This window comes from Pangasianodon hypophthalmus, chromosome 15 (genome assembly GCF_027358585.1).
Source record: "Pangasianodon hypophthalmus isolate fPanHyp1 chromosome 15, fPanHyp1.pri, whole genome shotgun sequence".
Classification (NCBI taxonomy): domain Eukaryota; kingdom Metazoa; phylum Chordata; class Actinopteri; order Siluriformes; family Pangasiidae; genus Pangasianodon; species Pangasianodon hypophthalmus.
Genome location: NC_069724.1, coordinates 16884213 through 16906351, shown reverse-complemented (window position 1 = coordinate 16906351; position 22139 = coordinate 16884213). Strand labels below are relative to the sequence as shown.

The window sequence follows — 22139 nt, the reverse complement described above, 5'->3', positions numbered from 1 at the left end:
AAAGTATTTTTAGTGAATGCAGTTAGCTAAGGCTAGCCAGCTACACTAATCTACTTGGGAAACACTACAAAAAATAGCTGTAGAAAATACTGTTCAAAATACTCTACATGTTGTTTGCAGTAAGTAACCAACCTCATTACTTGTCTTTTCTGTCCAACCAGCAGACAAGTAGCTACATAACTTGATGGATTGTCATAATTGTCATTCTTGCATACATTTAATTAATGGGGCTAATAGTTGAGAAGTTAGATCATGTTCATAAACGTAAATGTGTTGAGTGGGGTCCATGGAATTTATTTTACAGTAAGTTTGAGAACTGCTACCTTAGAAAATAGCGGTGTATAAAACTGATCCTCAAAATGGACAGACATTACCTTGGGCACACACATTTGCACTTTCTGTTATGATGCATAAACAATAGGAGGCCACTGAATACAGGAACATGCAGAATAAAAAAATTAATAGAAAGAGTATTATCACTGTATTAGTACGCTTGGCAAAGCTGCACATGCTGAGATGTCAGTAAAGCTTTATGCTCAACATATTTCCACATTGCCATCAATTCTTATTAGATTTGGAAATGGAGTCCAGGAAAATAAATAAATAAATAAATAAAACATTAATCAGATGGCATACCAAGTTTTGAATCCAGTGTCTAGTCATGTTTAATTTGAAGGTTTTGTGTTTTGTGGTATTTAAAGAATTCTGCGTGGAGTAGGACCAACAGTGTGACAACACTAACACCTAGTGGTGAAGGGCTGGAACATATTCAGTTTGCTAGAAATTAAATCTTTCTGCTAATGTTCTATTGTTAAATGCTCATCTTTCTAATCTGTTACAATAATCCATTACATAATTTTAAATAAAAATATAGTTGTTGTTGCTAAAAATAAATAAATTTAATATGCAATATATTTCATTGAGCCATAGAGTTTTGGTGCATGGTTGAAACGTTTTCATATGAAGGCCTGAAGTCTTTTCATTTTACTGAATGTTAGAAAACAGATTGTACTTCAGTATGAAGGTGTATATTTACAAGTGCATAGGTTAATCATTACATACATAAAAGCTTGAAGTGGGTGTTTCCATGTGCTTTGATTAGGACAGATTAGAGGAGATGAGTTGCTGGTCTGTCTGGAAATATGCGTCATTAATGCCATTGTGTGTGCAAGAGTGAGACAGTTACTTATGCCCTGTTTCCTGAGTGGAATCTAGTTAATCTGTCATCAGATTTTCTTGCATCTCACTTTGGGTATGTGTGTGTGTGACTGTGTGACTGTGTGTGTCTGCATTCCACTTTGAGAAGTGGGACAGGAAGTTAAAGCCCCATTACAAATAACAGTCTTGAACCACACAATATTTATAGGTATATGATAATGTACAATGATTTATGATGTCCCTAGGCTTCTGATAAAACAAAATAAAACTAACTAAAATGAAAAGAAACAGAGATACAACTACATTAAATACAAAAGCTATACACAGAGCAGAGTTTACGCATGAAGACAAAACTGGCCGTCCATTAAGTGCTTTTTAGTTTGTCTTTAGTCTGATAGTGGGGGTTCTACACATTAACACTGTGTACTATAAAGGCTGCATTCATTGAGTTCATTAAATTTTAGGTGAGTCAAGCACCTGAATATTTTTCCCTCTTGAAACTGTTTGACAGTTTGTTTCTTTATACTTATATTTAGATGATGTGAATAAAAAAAATAGTGATCTATGGTATTCTGTTTGTGCGCATGAGCATATGTTTGTTTCCCTGTAGGACCAAGATTATGTTGTAGCATTATTTAAATGATCATATTTCACATATACCTGATTTTCAGTATGACCATTATTTGTCTAAGTTATGCTCTGTATGTGTTACCTCACACAGTGCTCAGAATGTGGTGTTTGTTGCTTCTGAGGCTCATGTGAAAGCTGTTCAGGGACAGATGGAGACTGATCTGGACGAAGAAGAGTCCAATCTGAATGTGAAGAAGGTTTGATTCCCATCTGTTCATAAGATTTCTGGACAAAAATACAGTAACATTGTTTTTAAAGAAATAATTCATCTCAAAACGTTTTTCAGAATAGAAGTCAGGTTGTAACTGAGAATAAGAAGTCCTGCTAGCTTCCATTCAGTGTTTGCAGACTAGTGTTTTGAGTCCCATCAGAAATTAATAATCAAATGAAAAACGTGGAGATGCTGCAGATTGCACTTAGTACAGTGTGTCCTCTGCTCCTGTAGGTGGAGCTCGTGCAAGCTCTGACTGTGAGCTTAGAGGCATTGCGGCTGGAGAGAGAGAGACTGGCCGAGGAGCAGCAGTGCTACAGTGCTCTGGGCTGCAGGATAGAGGCACTGGTGCAGGAGCACTGCAAACCCAATGAGAGTGAGAAGTACCGTATGTTTATTGGCGACTTGGAAAAAATCGTCAACCTGCTGCTTTCTCTGAGCGGACGTCTGGCACGTGTGGAGAATGCCCTTAACGCCCTGCAGGGGGAGCCAGAGAAGGGAAGCACAGAGGAGAGGGTGAGAGGTTCAAACACACACATGCAAATGCTGCACCGGTGCCGGTTCTGAAGCTAGTCCGTGTCCTGTAACCAGGTTATAGAGCTGTATTTATTGCACTTTGAACTCAGTTTAGTGGTTCTAGGCCCAAACTCTAAAGTGGACGTTATCATGGGGAAAAAAAAAAGAAATAGTGGGTAAAGCAACTCCATAAACCCACCTATGATTTTTAAGAACAAACAATATATAATAAAAATTCCAAATTAAGAAAGTAAATAAACAGGGATTTAGTGCTGATCCTCTGACTAGACACAGAGCACGTAAACTGGGTAGATAAACAGGAAATGGTCTTGTCTACATACATAGGAAGAACAAACCGTTATCTCATCATGGACGAATCATGATTGTGCACATTTGCTCAGGTAAACAAAATTCCAGTTGAATTCCACTATTTAAGTCTTTTCCTCTCTGAAAAGAATTAAACAGTTGAATATATCACAAACACGCTACACTATAAACACTAATCAGTGTTTGTTGTGAAATGCGACCCAAACATGTTGTGCATTCTGTGATGCTTTTCTGCTCACCAAGAGTGTAAAGAGTTATTTGAGGTTCTATAGACTTCCTGTCAGCTCAGAAGCGGTCTGGCGATTCTTCTCTGACCTCACTGAACAACAAGTCATTTCCCCTCATAGAACTGCCGCTCACAGGATGTTTTTTGTTTTCTTTGTCAACTCTAGATACTGTTGTGCGTGAAATTCCCAGGAGCTCAGCAGTTTCTGAAATACTCAAACACCTATGCCACGGTCACTGACATCGATCACATCGAAATAATATGCATAATTTAATCAGTCAACTTTTATACTGATATCAGACTAAAACAGGGGATAAAGCAAGTAAGATTATAACTTGTGGAATGGTTGCATGAACCTAAAGAAAAATAAACACTACAGAACTCAGGGAGAAAACAGCACAATATGACACAGAAAATACACAGTGGGTGTCTCCTACAGGCTGGGTGTCTTTGTAAAATCCTGCTTCCTTGTGCGAATAATGACTAATCAGTAATCTGTTAATGATGCTGAACACCTGATACTATTCAGAAGAATCAAATTCAACATGCCATATATAGTAAGCAGACTGTGTGGGAAGGTTTTCTTTGTGTGTATGTGTGTGTGTGTGTGTGTGTGTGTGTGTGTGTGTGTGTGTGTGTGAGATTGGGTTTCAGGATTGGAATTTACAGTCATTAGCTTCCTATTGAATGTTTCAGTGATTCAGTGTGGATGTAATGGGAGTGTATTTGTGGGTGCTACTGCTTCAAAACACCTCATTTAGACACACACTTATGTCAGTATGGGTGTATTAGTGTTCTGTTTCACACTCATTACTCATTACTAGCAAGCTTTACAGACTAGCAAAGGAGCTTAGAAGATTGTGTAAGAATTTCTTAAATCACACATCCTTCTTGTTTTACTTATTTTACTTCTTATATTACTCTATCTAAATCCTAAGAAATATATAGGAAAATGTGAGACTCAAATTACTGTGTCACTATACTAAAATATACTATAAAATATACTACAAAATATACTATATTTTAGTCATTTGATTTTTTTTATCTGTAAATCAAATTTTACAAGTTTTTATGCATTTGTTTTACCAAAAACCTAGGCGAAAGTTTCACCTTTCCTGATCCCTATAGTAAATAAGAATCCATGTGCATTTAGAAAACATTTTGTCTGATTTGCATACAGCCGAACTAAAAGGATAGTTCACAAGTCACACATCACTAACAATTACCCAAAACATAGCAATAAGGTGATTAAAAAATTACACCCAATAACATAAAATGTTTCCTAATGATGAATCGATACTGCTATTAACTTACTGTACTTTCATTAAACAGCACTGCCTAATGCTTATTACATACTTCATTATACTGTACATTCCATTTATATTAATATCTACTTATTAAATAAACTGATTCATACAATAGGAACTAGAAAACACACCTAGAGGGTGTTGTGTTAGCTGCTCCCAAACTAAAAAGGTTTAAAAAATAAAATAAAAATAAAAACAAAACTAAACATGATACATACATTGTCACTAAACATACATTTACCAAAATAATACCACCAACCATTGTCACTAATTTGTAATCATAAATCATGTTTGCATAATATTAAGCTTTTGTTTTACTGATGATAGGAATATACCGTATATGTAGCTAGATATTGTGAAGTAACATGAAAAATGGAATTTTGAGTCATTTTTAAGCATGATTTAAATGACACATGTGCAGTGTGGTGGTCACCAGGTGGCAACAGATTAACATGTGAACTACTTGGTTGAAATAAAACCTGATGTAAACAATAGCATCTATATTAACATCTATATTAAGGGCAGTAATTTATAATGGGAATGAGAATATACAGAGTTAAATCTGAAATAGTTGTACTGCTAATGTTGTGCTACACCAGCATTTTGTTAATCTGGGATACTGCTCAGAACATGCTACCAGAAAAGGCACAAGTGCACATGATTTTTCCCATATATATATATATATATATGTGTGTGTGTGTGTGTGTGTGTGTGTGTGTATATATATATATATATATATATATATATATATATATATATATATATATAAAGAGAGAGAGAGAGAGTATAATCTGTTATATATACTATACATCGTACCATACATAGTTTTAATATACAGTATATTGTGTATACTGTACAAAAGTCTTAGACAACCTTATCTTCAGTACAAATTTTGTTATAGACACTTCTGCATTATTGAGTTAGTACTAAGACATTTTATGTTTCCAAACATTACTGTTACAACACAAAATTAAATGTTACAGAAAAATGGTTGCATTTCATTAAAGAAAGTAACATATTACATAATAGACCACCGTACCATTACATAATATGTTGTTCAGACAAAAAACATAATGAAGTCTGATGGGTTTTAGCTGCAAAAACAGAAGCAGGTGTGACAGTCAGTCTCCAGAAGAACTGTGGCAGATTCTCCAACCTGCTTAGAATGGCACAAAGTGTACCTGAGACTACTGATGCAATTTTAAAAAGCAGTGGTTCATCACACCAAATATTGATGTTATTTAGTACATTACTGTTTACTGTTCTTTAGAGTATTTTTTAAATACAAACCTTTAATTTTTTATTATTTTTGAAGGCATATTTGCTTTACAGCATTTCTTTGCATGTGTGCAAGACCTTTGCACAGTCCTGTATATAACTATAGGTGGCACTGTGGTGCAGTTGGTAGTGTTGGTGCCGTACAGCTTAGGGTCTGATCCTAGGCTCAGGTTACTCAGGTTACTCCTGCTGCCCAAAAACCTGTTTGTAGGTGGATCAGCTACACTAAATTGCTCCCAAATGTGTGTGTATGAGTGTGTTGGCATGTTTGTATATATGAGGATATATAAGCATAGAAATATATGACAGTTTTGGCCTTGTGGGGACATTTAGCTGGTCCTAATGAGGGGGAAAAAATGTGTGTGTATTTCTAACGTCTTTCCAATAATATAACAATATATAAATTGTTCTAAACAGATGATAGGAAATTTTACTGATTGTATTTTGATTGGTTCAAGTTGCACTAAATGTGATTATGTAATTACCAACATTAGACCAACAGAACACTGATAAATGTTTAGCGAGAGGGTCAGAAGATCTGCCCTTTTTTTTTTTACAAAAAAGCACGGCTCAAGGAGCTGACTCATTCAATGCTAGATACAGTTGTTTACATCAGGTCAAGATTCCTCTGGGAACCTTTGGTGTTGCATAGAATCGTTGCTACTGTGGGGAGCTGTTGACTAATCAGGGTGGTGGAAAAAAACAGCAGAGAGGCAAACTCTAGAAGAAAGCAGGCTAAATGTACTTTATTAGTCTGAAAATATTTCTGACCAGCGGAAGCCAATTCTATAGCGAGTGCACATTGTGTAATACAATGATGGGAAAATCTTTTTTTACTGGCTTATTTATTGGCTTTATTTATTCCCTGCTCCTGAAGGAATTCCTCCTACAGTTATTACTGTTGTCCTTTAAAAATCCCATCGTGACCAGTGTCATGAGACACACATTCAGTGTTGCATATTGCACATCACTGTACAGTAAATGTCAGCAGGCAGAGGCCAATCCAGATTCATTTACGGATGCTACTGAGGCCAGAGTTGAACAATGGCGACTCATCTCCTGAGTCATTATCAGCCTGGAGAAACCCTCCAAATGCTGCTGTACTCAGTGTACATCAATGGAAGGCCAGTCATTAAGCTATAAGAAGAGTTCTGTTGATGAGCTTTCATGCTACATGCTCTCAGTTCCAGAATAAATGATTTCTGCTGAGCCTCCAGGTCATCAGCCCAAGTGCATTTTAAGAAGTGGCATGTCCTTAAATAGTGTAATACGATACACCGATTATTTTTCATGTTTATTGCACTGATTTATTTATTTTCTTTGTTAACAATGTAGCCTAAAAACACTGAGTCTCATTTTTCAAGATGGATACAAATGGAATTAATTGTAAATCATTTGTACACGTGTTTACACAAGAAATTTGGTATTCATGAAAATCTAGTAAATTTGGAAAAATGTTCATATCCTACTCATGTTCCTGAGTGTGTGTAAATTTACACACAAACCTCAACTTGATCGACTTCAAATCATATACACTATATGGCCAAAAGTATGTGGACACCTGACCATCATACTCTCATATGCTCGGTGAATATCCCATTCGAATGTTGGTCCACACTTTGCTGCTGTAACAGCTTCTGCACTTTAGGGAAAGGTTTTTGGAGTGCAGCTATGGAAATTTCTGCCCATTCAACCACACGAGCATTAGTGAGGTCAGGTACTGATGGCGGGCAAGAACTGGTGCACAGTTGACGTTCCAATTCATCCCAAAGTTGTTCATTGGGATCCACATACTTTTGGCCATATAGTGTGATTTGAACAGATTACTGAACTTTTATATATGGAATATACTGTCGAGTTTAAATTGCTTATTTTATTGCATTTACAGCATGTAGCAGACGCCCTTATCCGGAGTGACATTATAGTGTTTTGTAGTCTCTATAAAAAACATGTCCTCATGCTAGTTCACTAGATGAAAGAAAATTTTGTGAAAACCAGTCATTTTACATTATTGGCATTATTTATAGAATTTTAAAAAATAAAGAAAGCGAGCCAACACAAACCCATAAATTAAGACAAATAAAATTAATCATTCAATTATAACAAAAGAATATAAATGGAGGATGGACCGGTCTGTCTGTGTATAGCCATAAGCCGTAAACAAATGCCTCAGCTGATAGAGTATTTAGTGCTAACATTATTATTAATATTGTATATTATTAAATATTTTTACTGGCATAGAAGTGAATCAAAATAACTTCCACGTCTGTCTTTCAGCCTTTATCCCCATCGTTCATTTCTGGTCAAAATAACTTCCATTTCTCTCTGTCAGCCTTTGCCCCATTGTTCATTTCATGCTCCCAGCCGTCTGTGCACTTAATCTTTTATGGAGTTTTGTTTGCATCACTACATGCAAATGAGCAGTGCCAGGAATGTGTTTTGCACTTTACAGGTGATCAACATACACACGCGAGTATGAAGAAAATCAGCATTTCCAAAACTTTTGTAAATATGGCAGAAAAATTTTAGTTTGGTTTGACTTACGCAAAATATTTGCACACAACTTTACTAACAGATTGATAAATGGGGCCCAGTGTATGGCTGTTAATTGAAGTGCAGGTTGACACATTCTTTGTTGTTGTTTATCAGCATTTAACTGCGCTAATAAAATAGCAATGCCCCGAAATAATGTCAAGCAACCCCTAGTTCCCATAGTGTGGCAATTTGTCTGTTTAGAGACTGTGTGTCAACACGCAATCTCAACACACTGCTAACCTGCCTCGGTCATGCAGGTTTCTCCTTTAGAACATCACAAGGATCTGGCCATTTCTGTCCACAAAGGCCACTCAGGTGCTTGGTCAGTCCCTTGTCAACACTGATGGGACTACTGCAACTGACTCCTAGCAGGATCTCCTTTTTGTACTAGCACGAAATATGTTTTTGATGGAGACTACAAAGCACTCCTGTAAGTTGCTCTGGATAAAGGAGTCTGCCAAATGCAGAATGTAAATGTAAATGTAAAGGTAAATGTGGTGGTTATCAAGTTTGCCTAAGACGCAGAAGGCTCTTGGTTTGAAACGGGGCGGAAACATGGTCAATTTTAGGGGCAGTGGTGGCTCATTATTTAAGGTTATAGGATCAGAAGGTTGGAAGTTTGAATCCCAGCATAGCCAAGCTGCCACTTTTGGGCCTCTGAGCAATGCCCTTAATCCTCAATTCCTCCAGGGGTGCTTTATCATGGCTCACCTTGCACTCTGACCCCAGCTTTCTAACTAGATGGAATATGTGAAGAAAATTATTTTACTGTACTTTAGGCTGTCTTATTTTTCACTAATAGTTTAATACTATTAGTGCGTTCACGTCATGTCAGAATTATGCTAATTACAAGATGAAGTCCTGGAGATTCTACTCAGAGCTGCCATCTCTTCCAACAAGGCAATAAATTAAAATCTTTTAGATAGGAATCTAATGCTTAATCAATACTCAATTCAGTAGAACTGCATTTATCCAGTAGTGCCACTATAACAGCTCTGTGGCAGAGAGCGCTGTCTAACACATCGGTCCAGAATTTCCCATTGGTGGTCAGCTGGGTGGAGCTCTGGTGACTCTGAAGCCCTTAGCTTTTGATTTACATCATTTTCATGTTCATCAAACTATTCAGTGAGCCCTGTTGTAAATTTGGTTTGCTACTAATCCCGACCTTTTAATCTGCTAGTTGCTTTTATAGCCATTGCAATATTGTATATTGGATTTAAAAAAACTGCTGTAATGAAATTTGAATTGTGTATGTATGTGTGTGTCCAGGCGTCCTTGCAGCAGAAACAAAGGCAGCTGCGCAGTCAACAGGAAGACGCACGTGAGCTGAAAGAGAACCTGGATCGACGTGAGCGCATTGTGCTCCAGTTTCTGGGTGGCTACCTGAGCACTGCACAACTGCACGACTATCGACGCTACATTCGTGCCAAACCGGCCCTGCTCATCCGCCAGCGCCACCTGGACGAACTCATCCGCCAGGGAGAGGAGCAACTGTGCAGACTGACCGAGAACACGAACCATGAGCTCAATCCACAAACAGGCTCCGCCCCCTCCTCTTGTAGTGATTCCAACTCGCCAAGACTGACCACTGTGACCTCGCTCTGACTGTCCATTAGCCCTGAAAGCTGCTGAGAAGAAAAAACATGACCATGAAAGTTAGAACAAGTGTGAGAGAGAGAGAGAGAGAGAGAGAGAGAGAGACTGTTATTACTATTCCATCACCACTCACATGTGGGGAAGTGCCTTAAGTGAAGGAATTCAAAATAGCATGAAGGACAACGTTATTGTTCGCTTTAGGAAGTGTCAATAGATCTGTTCACACTACAAACTATAAAATTCCATCCTGTGCCTGTCTTACGGATAAAAAAGGGGGTTTCCTGCTTCTGACGTGATTCAGAATGAGTAGTAATGCTGTAGTCTCACATACAAACAAACACACAATTAATAGATGAAGCTACTGCAAAGATGAAAACTAAGGACTGTCTTCAAATTTCCTTTTTCGCTGATTCCCTTTCCTTTGAACAGCTCAAAGGCTTTCAGCCATAGCAATAATTATTTATGAATATTCTACACAGGAATGTGTGAGTATGTGTGTACTACGTAAGAGTGCATAGAGGAGAGCTGGTACACTTGTAAGACATTTGTTTTCTCTAAATGCACACATGCAACTGTGACTACACTGTATCCATATACAAGTACATCACTTCTCTGTGTCTGTTTGAAAAAAAAAAACAACAACAACAAAAAACAGCAGGATCCGTCCAGTCTGGCTGGAAAAATTTGTGAAAAACCCTTTTTTGTGCTGGGTAAGTAAAAAAAAAACTACACCTGAAGTATTTCTCTAATGATATTTTTCCTTACATGTTTCAGAGTTTGTGCATGCTCTTTCAGTTTGCAAGATTGTGAGAAAGCATGGGTGTGACCTGTGGTACAATTGTAACTCCTGTTATAGTCTAATTGTACAGCTCTTTGCAACAGCGGTGTCTCAGACGGTTAGGCGTAGTGAAAGGTGGCATCACTCGGACAGGAATTTCTGCGCTTGTAGATCACCGAATTTTGCTTAAACCATAGTAACCCGGTTTTTGTACACTGCCAAAAAAACTTTGGTAAACATTGTTATTATGGTTTAACTATGGTTTTACTGTGGTGACTATGATAACAAAAAAAAAAATAACAGAAATAGAAAAAATGAAAAAAAGATAATGTGTTTATGGGCTCTGCAACATGAGTCATTTACATGTTTAAATGGGTGATTGTTCTACATGCACCTCTTCAGCACACACTTCACTGTAATATACATCCAGTGATCTTCTTCCAAGCCACACTCCAAGCTATATCACACAGAGTAATGAATGTATGATGGTTTAACATTGATTTTCCTGATGTACACGTAAGTTTACAGCATTTTTTGAGTGGTGTTACAACTGACCCATGTTACATTTGCCGCTTTGCCTTTACAATAGTAACACGGGACGGATTTTGGTTTCTGTGAAAATGTACAGTACTTGCTGAGGATGTGAGTGAACATGCACTTGATAAAAGAAGCAAATATATGCATGTTATGCACGAAGTCTGTAATTTAAATCACTTAAACCAAAAAAATGTACAATTGTACCAGCTTTCTCACCTACTCTGAGCTAATATCTTTGGATCGCATTATGCAAAGGTGTTTGCTCAGTCTCTGTACCACTGTATTAAACCACTGTGAACAGGCAATGGCATGACAATAGCAAAAATATTGCAATTTATGCAAGTACACAACACAAAAGGCAACTGCAGAGCCCAAAACACACAGAGACATAGCTGCAATAATTACATGACCATTCCAATCCTCCACATCAACAGAGCACTTCATGACTGGTTTACTACTCCTGATTCTGAATGAATTGTATACACACCAACACACACGTGCACGCCCACACAGCAAAATCTGAGAAATGCCACCCAAACGCTACCATGGAATTTTGAATTATTTATAAATAGCCTTTATATGAGGATATATGTAATTTGTACATGTACATATGCTGTGCTAATCTCTCCAGATTTTTAAAGTTTGTAGTTTTTAGAAAAGATTTGCCCAGAGTGCACATAGCCTGTACATAATGTGAATTGTTTTAGGATGCCTAAATAAATACCATATTCACAGAAAAGCAAAAAAAAGTGCACGTCACTTAACCGTTCCAAATCAACACATCTTAAAATGCTATCAATAAAATAATATATTGATAGAATATCTGTCTATTTCCCATACATATCCATTAGAAATCAATATTTAAATGACAGTGGTTGCTTTCTGTTGATGGATACTGTATCAGCAGATACTGAAAACACTGTCTGTTGCCCAAAAATGTTTCTTTTTCATCTTTATTTTTTGCTAATTTTAAACATTTACAACACATTGTAACCCTGTACAGATATATGTAAGACACACTGTAATGCTCACTGTATGAATGTGCACACCAATACTGGTACCACCGATACTTCACTTTCATTGCCTTTGATAGAAGTAGAACTTCAGTCTCAGCTTGAGTTGAAACTGACAGCTGAAGTGTTGTATTTTTTGTTTTGTTGTTTTTTTTTGTTTGTTTGGTTTTTTTTTTTGGTTAATGGAACACATTGGACTTTGCTTTGTGCTGTTTGAAAATGTAAAGAGAAAGCACAGAACCAATTTACAAATAAATCTATTGTGTAAAAGAAGACCTGTCTGCAAAGTCAGCATAATTAAATGTCAATCATTTTGTGTTTCGCCTGCTGTGATGTTGAATATTCTGAAGAGGTGCAACAAGATGACCATCAAAAGACCACCAGCCAAACTGGAACACAAAGCTGTTACGTCATGTTTCCAGTCTGTTTTCACCCCTTTATCCCGTATTTTCACAAGTCACGCATCAACATTTCTGCCTTAGGTAGCAAAATTATAATAATAAAATAAAACCTCTCCAAAGAAGCAGTTGGCTGAAAACCAAATTTCAAGAATTCTGCCCAGGACTGCATGATTTCATTCCAACCCAAACATGGCTCCAGTCAGATTGAAATCCCTGACAAGCTGAATTAGGTGTATATTATGTTTCGTCTGGTTGTCAAGATAAATGCTTGACATAATGCATTCATGTCTTCCTTTATCTTGTTGTAAATTCCACACAATTCTTCATATTTATTCTGCTTTGTTGCTGTTTGAAGTGGTATGCAGGCAAACATACCAAAACAACAATATACTGATGTCCACCCAGTATAGATTGCAATTCATCTGGGATAAGAAAGAAAAGCATTCCTTCAATTAAACCATAGCATTTTATATATATATATGCTATGTTTGACCTATTTGGTCTTAACTTAAGCAGTGGCCAGTGAGTGGTGAAGAAGTAAAACACATACCTAATAAATTGTCAACTAAATGTATAACTGAATGTAAATGGCTTTGTTTTTGCTTCAAAAGAATATCATAACCTGTACATTAAAACTCAGCCTAACATTCGTATGTGTAAATGTTTGCCAGCATGGTCTGTGCAAAGTGAAGCAAGGCATTGTGAAACCTGATTACACCAGCTCCACAGAAACTTGCTCAAAAACTTGCTCAGCAAGAACATAAACACTGAAGTGTCATATTTAGAGATTATTTAGACATTATTAAAACATGTTAAATAAAAAGTTGTCATAGCCATATTAACTATGGTTTTCATCCCAACACGGAACCCACAAAGACATATGAGATTGTTAGAGGAATTTGCTAACGCGTGGAAAACCCAGCTAGCCTTTTTGGCTCAGGGTGATGACCTTTTGAAACTTGCTGTTAGACTAGGCTGATCTTCCTTTTCACATCATAAGAATTAGCATTTAATGGTATTTAAATGAGCTAGTCCCAGCTTAATAAGGTTTAACATACTGAATAAATAAAGCAGACTTGTTGCTTAACTGGATAAATCATGCAGAAATCCAGCTTGTTAAATAGGGACTAATCTAACCAATGCTCCCAAGCAGAGTTTAGGCTTATGCTATCTTTTTAACTGTAAACCTCCGCTTCCTGAAACGATGCATCATAGGGAAGTAAAATCCTTGCTGAATCGAAGGGTCAAAGTCAAGTTTGTTTTTTCTATAAGGGAGTTGCGTAACGTTAAACAATTTATGGAAAACATGCAGGGTGACACTGCAACCTCCTAAGTGCAGCTTGTATCAAACACACCCCTGGCGTGTTGGAACATGCGTGCGACTACTTCACACACCCCATAGCTCATGGAGAGATGTTTTGCATTTAAAGCAGCAAACATATCTAGGTCTGCACTTAGGACATTTTGTTTTGTTAAAAAGCTTTAGGGTCCATTAAGTGCGACATAGTTCCTTCTCTTTTGGTCTCTTGCTTGACAGCAGTAGCACAAAACATTTTGTTAGCATGCTTCAGTAAACTCTATATAGACTTGGGCAAGCTTCAACAAATATTCCTTTCATTTGCTATGCACCAACATAACAGTACACTACAGAGGGAAGGAGAGGGGGAGAAAGAGTGAGAGACAGTGAGTGTGAATGCGTGAGTTTTACTGGAAAGCTTTAATGTACAATATATCCAAGTACACGCTGCCATGGTATCACCCCAGCAACAACCAAAATGGAATGTTCTTTTCGAACAGTAAAAGCTTTAAGACCTCAATTTTTATTCAGCGTATTCCAGAATAAACGCTGGGGCCAGATGGTAAAACATTAAACCCACACAGTGAAAAAACTGAAGGCTAACATCGATCTATCTTACAGCAGATATCCCAGAATGCAAACCTTGTTTCCAATAATAAAAACTGATATTCTATTTGGATGTATATACATGTCATACTATAATGCACAGGCTAGCATTTGCGTAAAAAGGTCAATTAAACTTAAAGGAAATAGCTCAAATGCTATTTTATGGAGGCTGTTTTGAAATAATCATAGTCCTGCATTCATAAAGAACTGTGGAAGGATACTGGAGGTATTGTAGCTTCACTCTTCATACTAGGTACTTTATCACATTCCTGGAAGTTTAATGAGGAAAGTGAAAGAGCACAGGACAGAGGCTTTGGCAGAAGCTGGGTGTTTTTTTAAGTCAGGGTTTTTCCTCTAGATTAAGAAGCACAGGTTAGGAAGCAAATTCCACTTGTTTCTTCAAGTTCAACTTGAAAAAACTGGGTGTTACAGCAGTCGGATCCTTTAGAAAAACAAGATTATTAGAGTAGAAATACAGGATTAGATACATGATTATTAATAAATAATGAGAAGGATAAATAATGAGCAAAAGGCGACTGGTAGAACTCAAGTTAATTTTGGAAGAGCAAAGCAAACACCAAGGCACCAAGTATACACAACAATTCACTTCAGTACTCTTCTATGGTGAGGGGAATTTTGCTAGGTAAACTACACTGTTTCAAATAACAGAAAGAGATCACTCGTCACTTTTAAAGCACCCAAAATGTTTTAATATATTGTGTAGATAAACATAAAGCCTTCTTACAAAGTGAGAATTTCAATACTGTATGCTAAACTTACAAAAAGTGAACTGTTAAACCTTTACCTTCAGTATCCCATTTGATGCTTTCAGCTAAAGGAGGAACAAGTGGAACATGTGCATGTATTTTCATCATGAAATCCAAAACCAACATATGTAAGCAGACAGACTAGACAGACTCTTTAGTCTCTAATATACTTGGTAAAACAAGCTTCAGTTCAAAGAGAAAACAAAGCATTGCAGAGTCAGATTCAACTCAACATCCGACTATAAAACCCTTTGTGAAGTTAATCAGCTGTATTGGGGCAGGGAAAATACTAGACTGTGCAGTGTTTCAGTTTCCCAAGACTGAAGCCTGAGACCATGTTTCTATTAGAGGAACTCTACATTGGCAGGAACTCTAAGTTGGGACTTGTGTTTGAATAGTGCAGCGAGTGATGAGTGTCTCTTCACTGTAGCTGCTGATCTGTTGACAGGTACCACTGGGGGTCTATCTAAGGACCACTGTACCCCTGCGTTACCCCCAGTCATCCCCAGGGGAGCACCAAGCAACTCCAACAGATCTCTGTCACTGTTTTTTTCCAAATACTGCCAAGGCCTCTTACCACTGTTGTCCCTGAGGGCCACATTAGCCTTGAACTTGTGCACTAGGAGCCGCAGCAGATTTTTGTGGCCGTGAATAGCAGCCAGGTGCAGTGGTGTGTAGCCACACGTGCTCCTAGCATCCACATCCAGTTTCATCCCTGCTTTGTGCACACCATACCACAGAGTGTTCAATACCCGGTGGTCTCCATGCTTGGCAATCCAGTGCAGTACAGTATAGCCTGACACAAAGTCCCGTTTGGCCAGCAGGCTTGGATCCTCTCTGAAAAGGGCGTAAACATCAGTCCAGATTCCTGAAGCTGCTTTCACAAACCACTCATGCTCCTGGGGCTCCAAGGGAACCTGGGTGTTTCTGTGGCCACAGGACAATGAGTCATGACCCAGGCTGCGAACAGAGCTGGCAGGGGACACACTGTCCAGGGGGCTGTGGGTTCGGCTGGAGGAGACATTAAGAAAAGAGGTAATCCGGTGCAGTCGTTTGAGCCGGGCTGTGTCACCATCCTCCCGAAATGCTTGGTCCAGATCTGCTCCCAGGCTTCGACACATCCGGCTTCGCAGCCGGTGAGACAGTCGCCGGGCAACAGGTCTGTTGCGGGTGCTCTCATCTGGTGCTGAACTTGGAAGAGATGCTTGGGGTTCCTCGTCATGAAGGTGCCCAGTTGAGTGGTGCCATGGTGTGAGCTGGCATTCTTGGCGATCTAGCTGTGACAGTAGCCTGACCTCATGGGAACGATGGGTGCCAGCCTGAGTCTGCTTCCCACCTTCTGTCAAAACAACACCACGATAATTCAGTGCATCATCACTGGACCAGTTGTCCTGTGGAAATGCTCGAGGCCAGTCAGAGTTAATGGAAGAAGGGAGGAGGAGGCTATTTTGGCTGGAAGACCGGCCTTGAAGGCATCTGGGCTCCAGGTAGCTGGAAGCCACACGTGGGTGGGGTGTTTCCAGAGGAAGACTGTTCCTCTGGGGAGCAGGACTGACTGGAGCTGCTGCCTTTGTTCCATAGTCCTCCTGTTCATGTATGTAAATGCCTGTGGTCTGACCATTGCAATCTGGCCTGAGCAGACTGTCATTGCTCTGGCTGAGGCCATCCTGTCTATAAGCATCAAAGTAGGAAGCATCACTAGGGATTTCAATTAAACACGGACTGGAAGCTGAAATTTGTGACTGTCTGAGAGGGATGGGAAAAGGCCAAGCACAAGACGGATTTTCATCAAATGACTGAAAAGAGCCAGGCAGGGTGTGTTTGTGTGCTGTGTCCTTGGACGGAAGGGTCACACTCACCTCACAGTGTGGATAATCTGGAGGGGGATAAAAGGACTTCTGGCTGCAGCCATCTGCTTCTCGCAATTGTCCAGGTTTGGCACCATGAACACCATTGTGTTTAGGATTTGCCTTCTCCTCCATTCCTTTTACCTCCGATGGCTGGTCAAAGCTCTGGCCGCTCCCACTTGAGCGTTTCGAGTCCATAGTATATGAAGACATGCCCAGAGTGCATGTATTTATAGCTCTGTCTTTGCTGGGGACTGAGGACACCTTTTGTTCCCATGGCTGATGTGACGAGGTTTGGAAAGCTTTGTCCAAGTAAATATTGTCAGTATGATTTCTGCTGTTGTTTACAATCCCTGCAACTGGCAAGATTTGGTCCGTGTTATGAACTTGTGAGAGCTGAGTTTTCAGACAGGGATTCTCACCGTGGCTGGGTTTGGCAGCACTCACTTCTGCCTTGAAGCGTCCAACGCCTTCCTGTTTCTTATCAGCCCGCCTATCTGCCGAGGCCGCGCTGGTGGCGACGTCTCCCAGATGCGGTCGGTACTTCTTCCTTAACACGACATAAGAAACTCCATCCTCCTGCTTCACCGTGGCCACGGCGTTTACGTACCTTTTAAACAGCTCGCGGTTCCGCACTCGGTCCTCATGCTCTCTCAGATACGCTTTAAAGTGGGTCAGCAGATCCACGTTCCGCACGGTTCCTTCGTTGCGCAAGAGAAAACGCAGCACCGACTCCTGGGTGAAATCGGTGGCCATGCTTGTTCACTGGAAAACTTTTCCCGGAGTTTCGATCAGCGTCCAAGTTCACGACGTTCGAAACCTGTCAGGCGTTTCAGCCGCGCGAACACAAGCCCCGCCCACGCGCAGTGCGCGTGCACGTTGTGCGCTCCACCTGCACACCTGCGTGTGCTCACTGTGTGCAAGATGAAGTGATCTGATATTTCTGGAATGTATCCTGCATAAAGCAAACAATGAGTCAAACCTTTTCAATTCAGCATTAACATAGTGAAACCACCTACTCTGTGTAATCGTCTGCAGCTTTACATTTCAGTATAGCCTGCTGTTTTCTTCAGTTCCTCGATTTCTGGGATAAATCCTGTATCTACACTTAGTGATCATTTTATTAGGTACACCTATCATATATGCGCACTTTGTATTCGCCTATACTGGGACAGGTTTTAATTTCCATATTGTCTGAGCTTTCTCGCCATTAATAAAACAAATCTACCACCAGCACGTGATGCAGTTCTGAAATGCTCGAGGTGTTGACTCTCTACATGTGAAGGAAACTGTTTCATCTACTCTAAAGAAGCAGGGCTTACCCTTGTATCAGGACTGACTGAAAACTAGTTTTAAAGTTTGGTCATTTGGGAAACATAATTTCATTGGTTTAGGCTTTATTTTCATACTCAATGAGGTTTAATTTTGTTTACTTATATATCCATGTTATTAATTTATAGCATAAATATTTATGGCATCAATAAATTAAATGTTCCAGTGTTGTATGAAACAAAACTTACTACATATTGGATTAAGTGACATTTTAATTTCTTACCACAGTAACAACAATATTGAGAAAATCAGTATTTTCCTAATTCAAAACCAGTCATTTCTAAAACAAAAATTGGCCAAGCACAGATTGGCAAATTAAAGCTTTTAATGGTCTTTACAGCAAATCATTGGTCAGGAAATTAGCAAGAATTAAACAAATAGGTAAAGGAAGTTAGTGTGGGAAGCTTTTCCCTTCAATTTCTTTAAATGTTTAAGCCTTGTGGCCCTTGAAGAGCTGCATCAGGTGTAGCAGGTAACCAAATAATAACTAATCATTTAAGAAAAATACATCTCAGAAATTTTGTACATGTGTTAGTTTGAATTTTACATGAAACATGAAATCATTATCATGATTTTACTTTTGCGTACAAGAAGACTATATAAGTGAACTTCCCTGTTTCTAGCTTTTCCCCAAACAGTTCACTGCAGCAAAAGTAAACCAGCAAATGGTGACTTAGGAGTGCATTTGTTTCATTCTTGCTAATTTTCTGACCAGTGATTTGTTGTTAAGACCATTTTTTGACCAGGAGTGTATGTAAAAATCACATTTAAAAAAACTACTAAAAGGTAAATAACATTTTATAAATCTCATGCAGTAGCAGCATAACAGGATTTTTTTATTTTAAAACATAAAACACATCTGTCTTGTATGTTCTGAACACAGCACACTAAGAACAAATATATACATACAACATAATATGCTTTTCCAATATTCTGTCCAGTTTCAGCGAGCATGTGCCCACCGTAGCCTCAGATTCCTGTTCTTGGCTGACAGGGGTGGAACCTGATGTGGTCTTCTGCTGTTGTGGCACATCTACCTCAAGGTTTGACGTGTTTTGCTTTCTGAGATGCTTTTCTGACCACCACAGTTGTAAAGAGTGGTTATTTGAGTAATCGTAGCCTTCCTGTCAGCTCAGTCCAGTCTGGCCATTTCCCTCTGACCTCTCTCATCAACAAGGCTTTTCTGCCTGCAGAACTGCCACTCACTGGATACATTTTCCCCCACTATTCCGTATAAACTCTAGGGACTGATGTTTGTGAGCATCCCAGGAGATCAGCAGTTTCTAAAACACTCAAATCAGCCTGTCTGGCACCAACAACCCTGCCATGGTCAAAGACAGTGAGATCACGTACATACATACATACATACATACATACATATCAATACACAATAAATTCCATACAACAAACAGAATAAAGATCTTAAATCTCCTGATAGCTAAACATCAGTGAACAATATGGCATGAATTAGATCTTAAACAGGCAATTTTACATGCCTTACAATTTTAATTGCATGATATATGACAGAAAAGAACAGAGGGCTAAAGTGCCCATGTAATGGAAAACAAAATTCATCTTGCTTTTTTAAAATAGGAATTGAACAGTGTAAACATTGTCAAAGTTTCTTTCACCCTCAATCCATACCATTTAGATACAGTATGGATACTAATCTGCAAAAAGTCCCTCATAGTTGTGACTCACATTTACATATCGCCATTATTCAATCCATAACAGTTTAGACTCGCCGATGTATGTTGAAGTTATAAGGAATGTTTTGTCCTAGACTAGTTTACAGTTTACAGTATAATACAGGACAGCCAATCAGAACAGAGTCCATTGAATATATATACATCTTAAAGTTAAAAATAAAAGTGTTGAATTCTAAAGGTTCACATTATATATTTTCTATAAAGACCATAGAAAATATATAATGGGCATGTCAAAATGAATTATATTTTGGTACATAAACCACACATTACAGTGGATATAAAAAAAAAAGTATACACACCCCTTTAGACCCCTGTTTTTGTTTAAAAAAAATATATATATATATATATATATATATATATATATACATATATACATATATTGCATAAGTCTGCACACCCCTTAACTAATACTTTGTTAAAGCAACTTTAGCTTGTAAGAGTAAGAGTGTATCTTGATTTGGCTATTTTATTCCATTCTTCCTTGCAAAAATGCTCCAGATCAAACAAATTGCAAGGGGGTCACCTATACACAGTCCTCTTTAAGTCATTTCATAGGTTTTTCTATAGGATTTAGATCTGTGCTCTTTCCTGGCCATTGCAAAAACAGCTGGTCTTTATTTGTGGTTTAATAAATTCACTTCATTGATAACAGGTGCATAATAATTACTTTTGTACGTGAGTTTGACTGTGATTGGTTAATTCTGAGCACAGTCACATGCCCCATTTTAAAAGGGTGTGCACAATCAGGACATTACAAGTTTTTTCTTTCTCTCTTTTTTTTTTTTACCTGAAACATTTATTTGTTTTTTCACTTGCAAAGAGTTGGTTGCTATATCACATTAAAGGTGGAAAAAGATCTGACATGATTATCTTGGTTTAATTTTTTTCACAAAAAGCCCTTCGGGGTTGGGGGTTCGATTCCTGCCTCCCCCCTGTGTGTGCGGAGTTTGCATGTTCTCCCCGTGCTTCGGGGGTTTCCTCTGGGTGCTCTGTTTCCTCCCCAGTCCAAAATGCATTGTAGGCTGATTGGCATGTGCGTGCCCTGACAGACATACACACATACTGATTGTAGCCAAGAGTAGGCAGTTCCTTGGCATACACTTCCTACTTGGTTTGTTTAGCTGTAGCATGGCAAAAAAACAAGGAGGAGCTGGTGCCTAAAAAACAGCAACATTGGTTATAATGTGCTCAAAGAAAGCACCTGAAAGATTGTTCTGAATTCCAGATAACATTGGGAGTGCATGTGAATTCGTTCAGATTGGCAAAATTCTTACCTTTTATCATATGAACAGCACTTTTTCTAGGCATTTTTCTTAAATTGCAGTTAGATTCATGTTGACATTATTTGTAACTGTTTCAAGTTACTGAGGTTTGTATGAAACCCAGTGGATATAAAAAGTCTACACACCCCTAGAATTGCAGGGTTTTGTGATGTAAAAAATAAAACCAAGATAAATCATGTCTTTTTCCACCTTTAATGTTATTTATGTTCAAGTGGGCTAAAAGCAGCCAAATGTAAATTGTATAACAACAAATATCATTTTTCTGTATTCTAATTGACATATAATACACTAGTTTATACAGAGGCCAATCTAAATTGTCTTAGTAAAGTGTTAGCTCATAAAGAGCCACCAGAAGTTTCCACACATCTCTGGAAATGTGCTGGAGGACTGCACCCAGAGGAGTGGTGAGGCAGGATCTACTGCCTGGACATTAAAAAAAAATGTTTACACACCCCTATTAAAACTACAGGTTTCTGTGATGTAAAAAATGAAACAAGGATAAATCATGTAATCTTTTTTCACCTTTAATTTGATATAGTCACCAGCATAATTCAAGTGACAAACAAACAGAAATGTTTTTTAAAAAAAAAAGGTTGCATAAGTGTGCACACCCTTTTATAATGGGGAGGTGAATTAACCAATCAAGCTCATGTTCAAAAGTATTAATTATCATACAGCTGTCATCAGTGAAGTGATTCTGATTAACTCTAAATAAAGACCAGCTGTTTCTGTAGAATTTGCTTGACATCTTGACTGCTGAAGCCATGGTCTGCAAAGAGCTTACA

General features: G+C 38.4%; 2 protein-coding genes across 7 annotated transcripts in view; one reads left to right on the top strand and one right to left on the bottom strand.

Annotated features, from left to right (window-relative positions):
• The window catches only part of shroom3 (shroom family member 3), a 79469-nt gene extending 67084 nt beyond the window's left edge, over window positions 1-12385 (top strand). For all 6 annotated transcript variants that reach the window (XM_026928695.3, XM_026928694.3, XM_053240084.1 and 3 more), the window contains 3 exons: window positions 1880-1985; window positions 2234-2515; window positions 9458-12385. In XM_026928695.3, the coding sequence (XP_026784496.3) occupies window positions 1880-1985; window positions 2234-2515; window positions 9458-9793 (724 nt within the window). In that variant the 3' untranslated portion in view covers window positions 9794-12385. The remainder of the gene's footprint in view (window positions 1-1879; window positions 1986-2233; window positions 2516-9457) is intronic.
• A 1826-nt stretch (window positions 12386-14211) lies between these two features.
• Window positions 14212-17989, bottom strand: LOC113535391 (uncharacterized). The gene has a single exon (XM_026928644.3). The coding sequence runs from the start codon at window positions 17784-17786 to the stop codon at window positions 15528-15530; it is 2259 nt and encodes a 752-aa protein (XP_026784445.2). The 5' UTR covers window positions 17787-17989; the 3' UTR covers window positions 14212-15527.
• Window positions 17990-22139: the final 4150 nt, after the last annotated feature.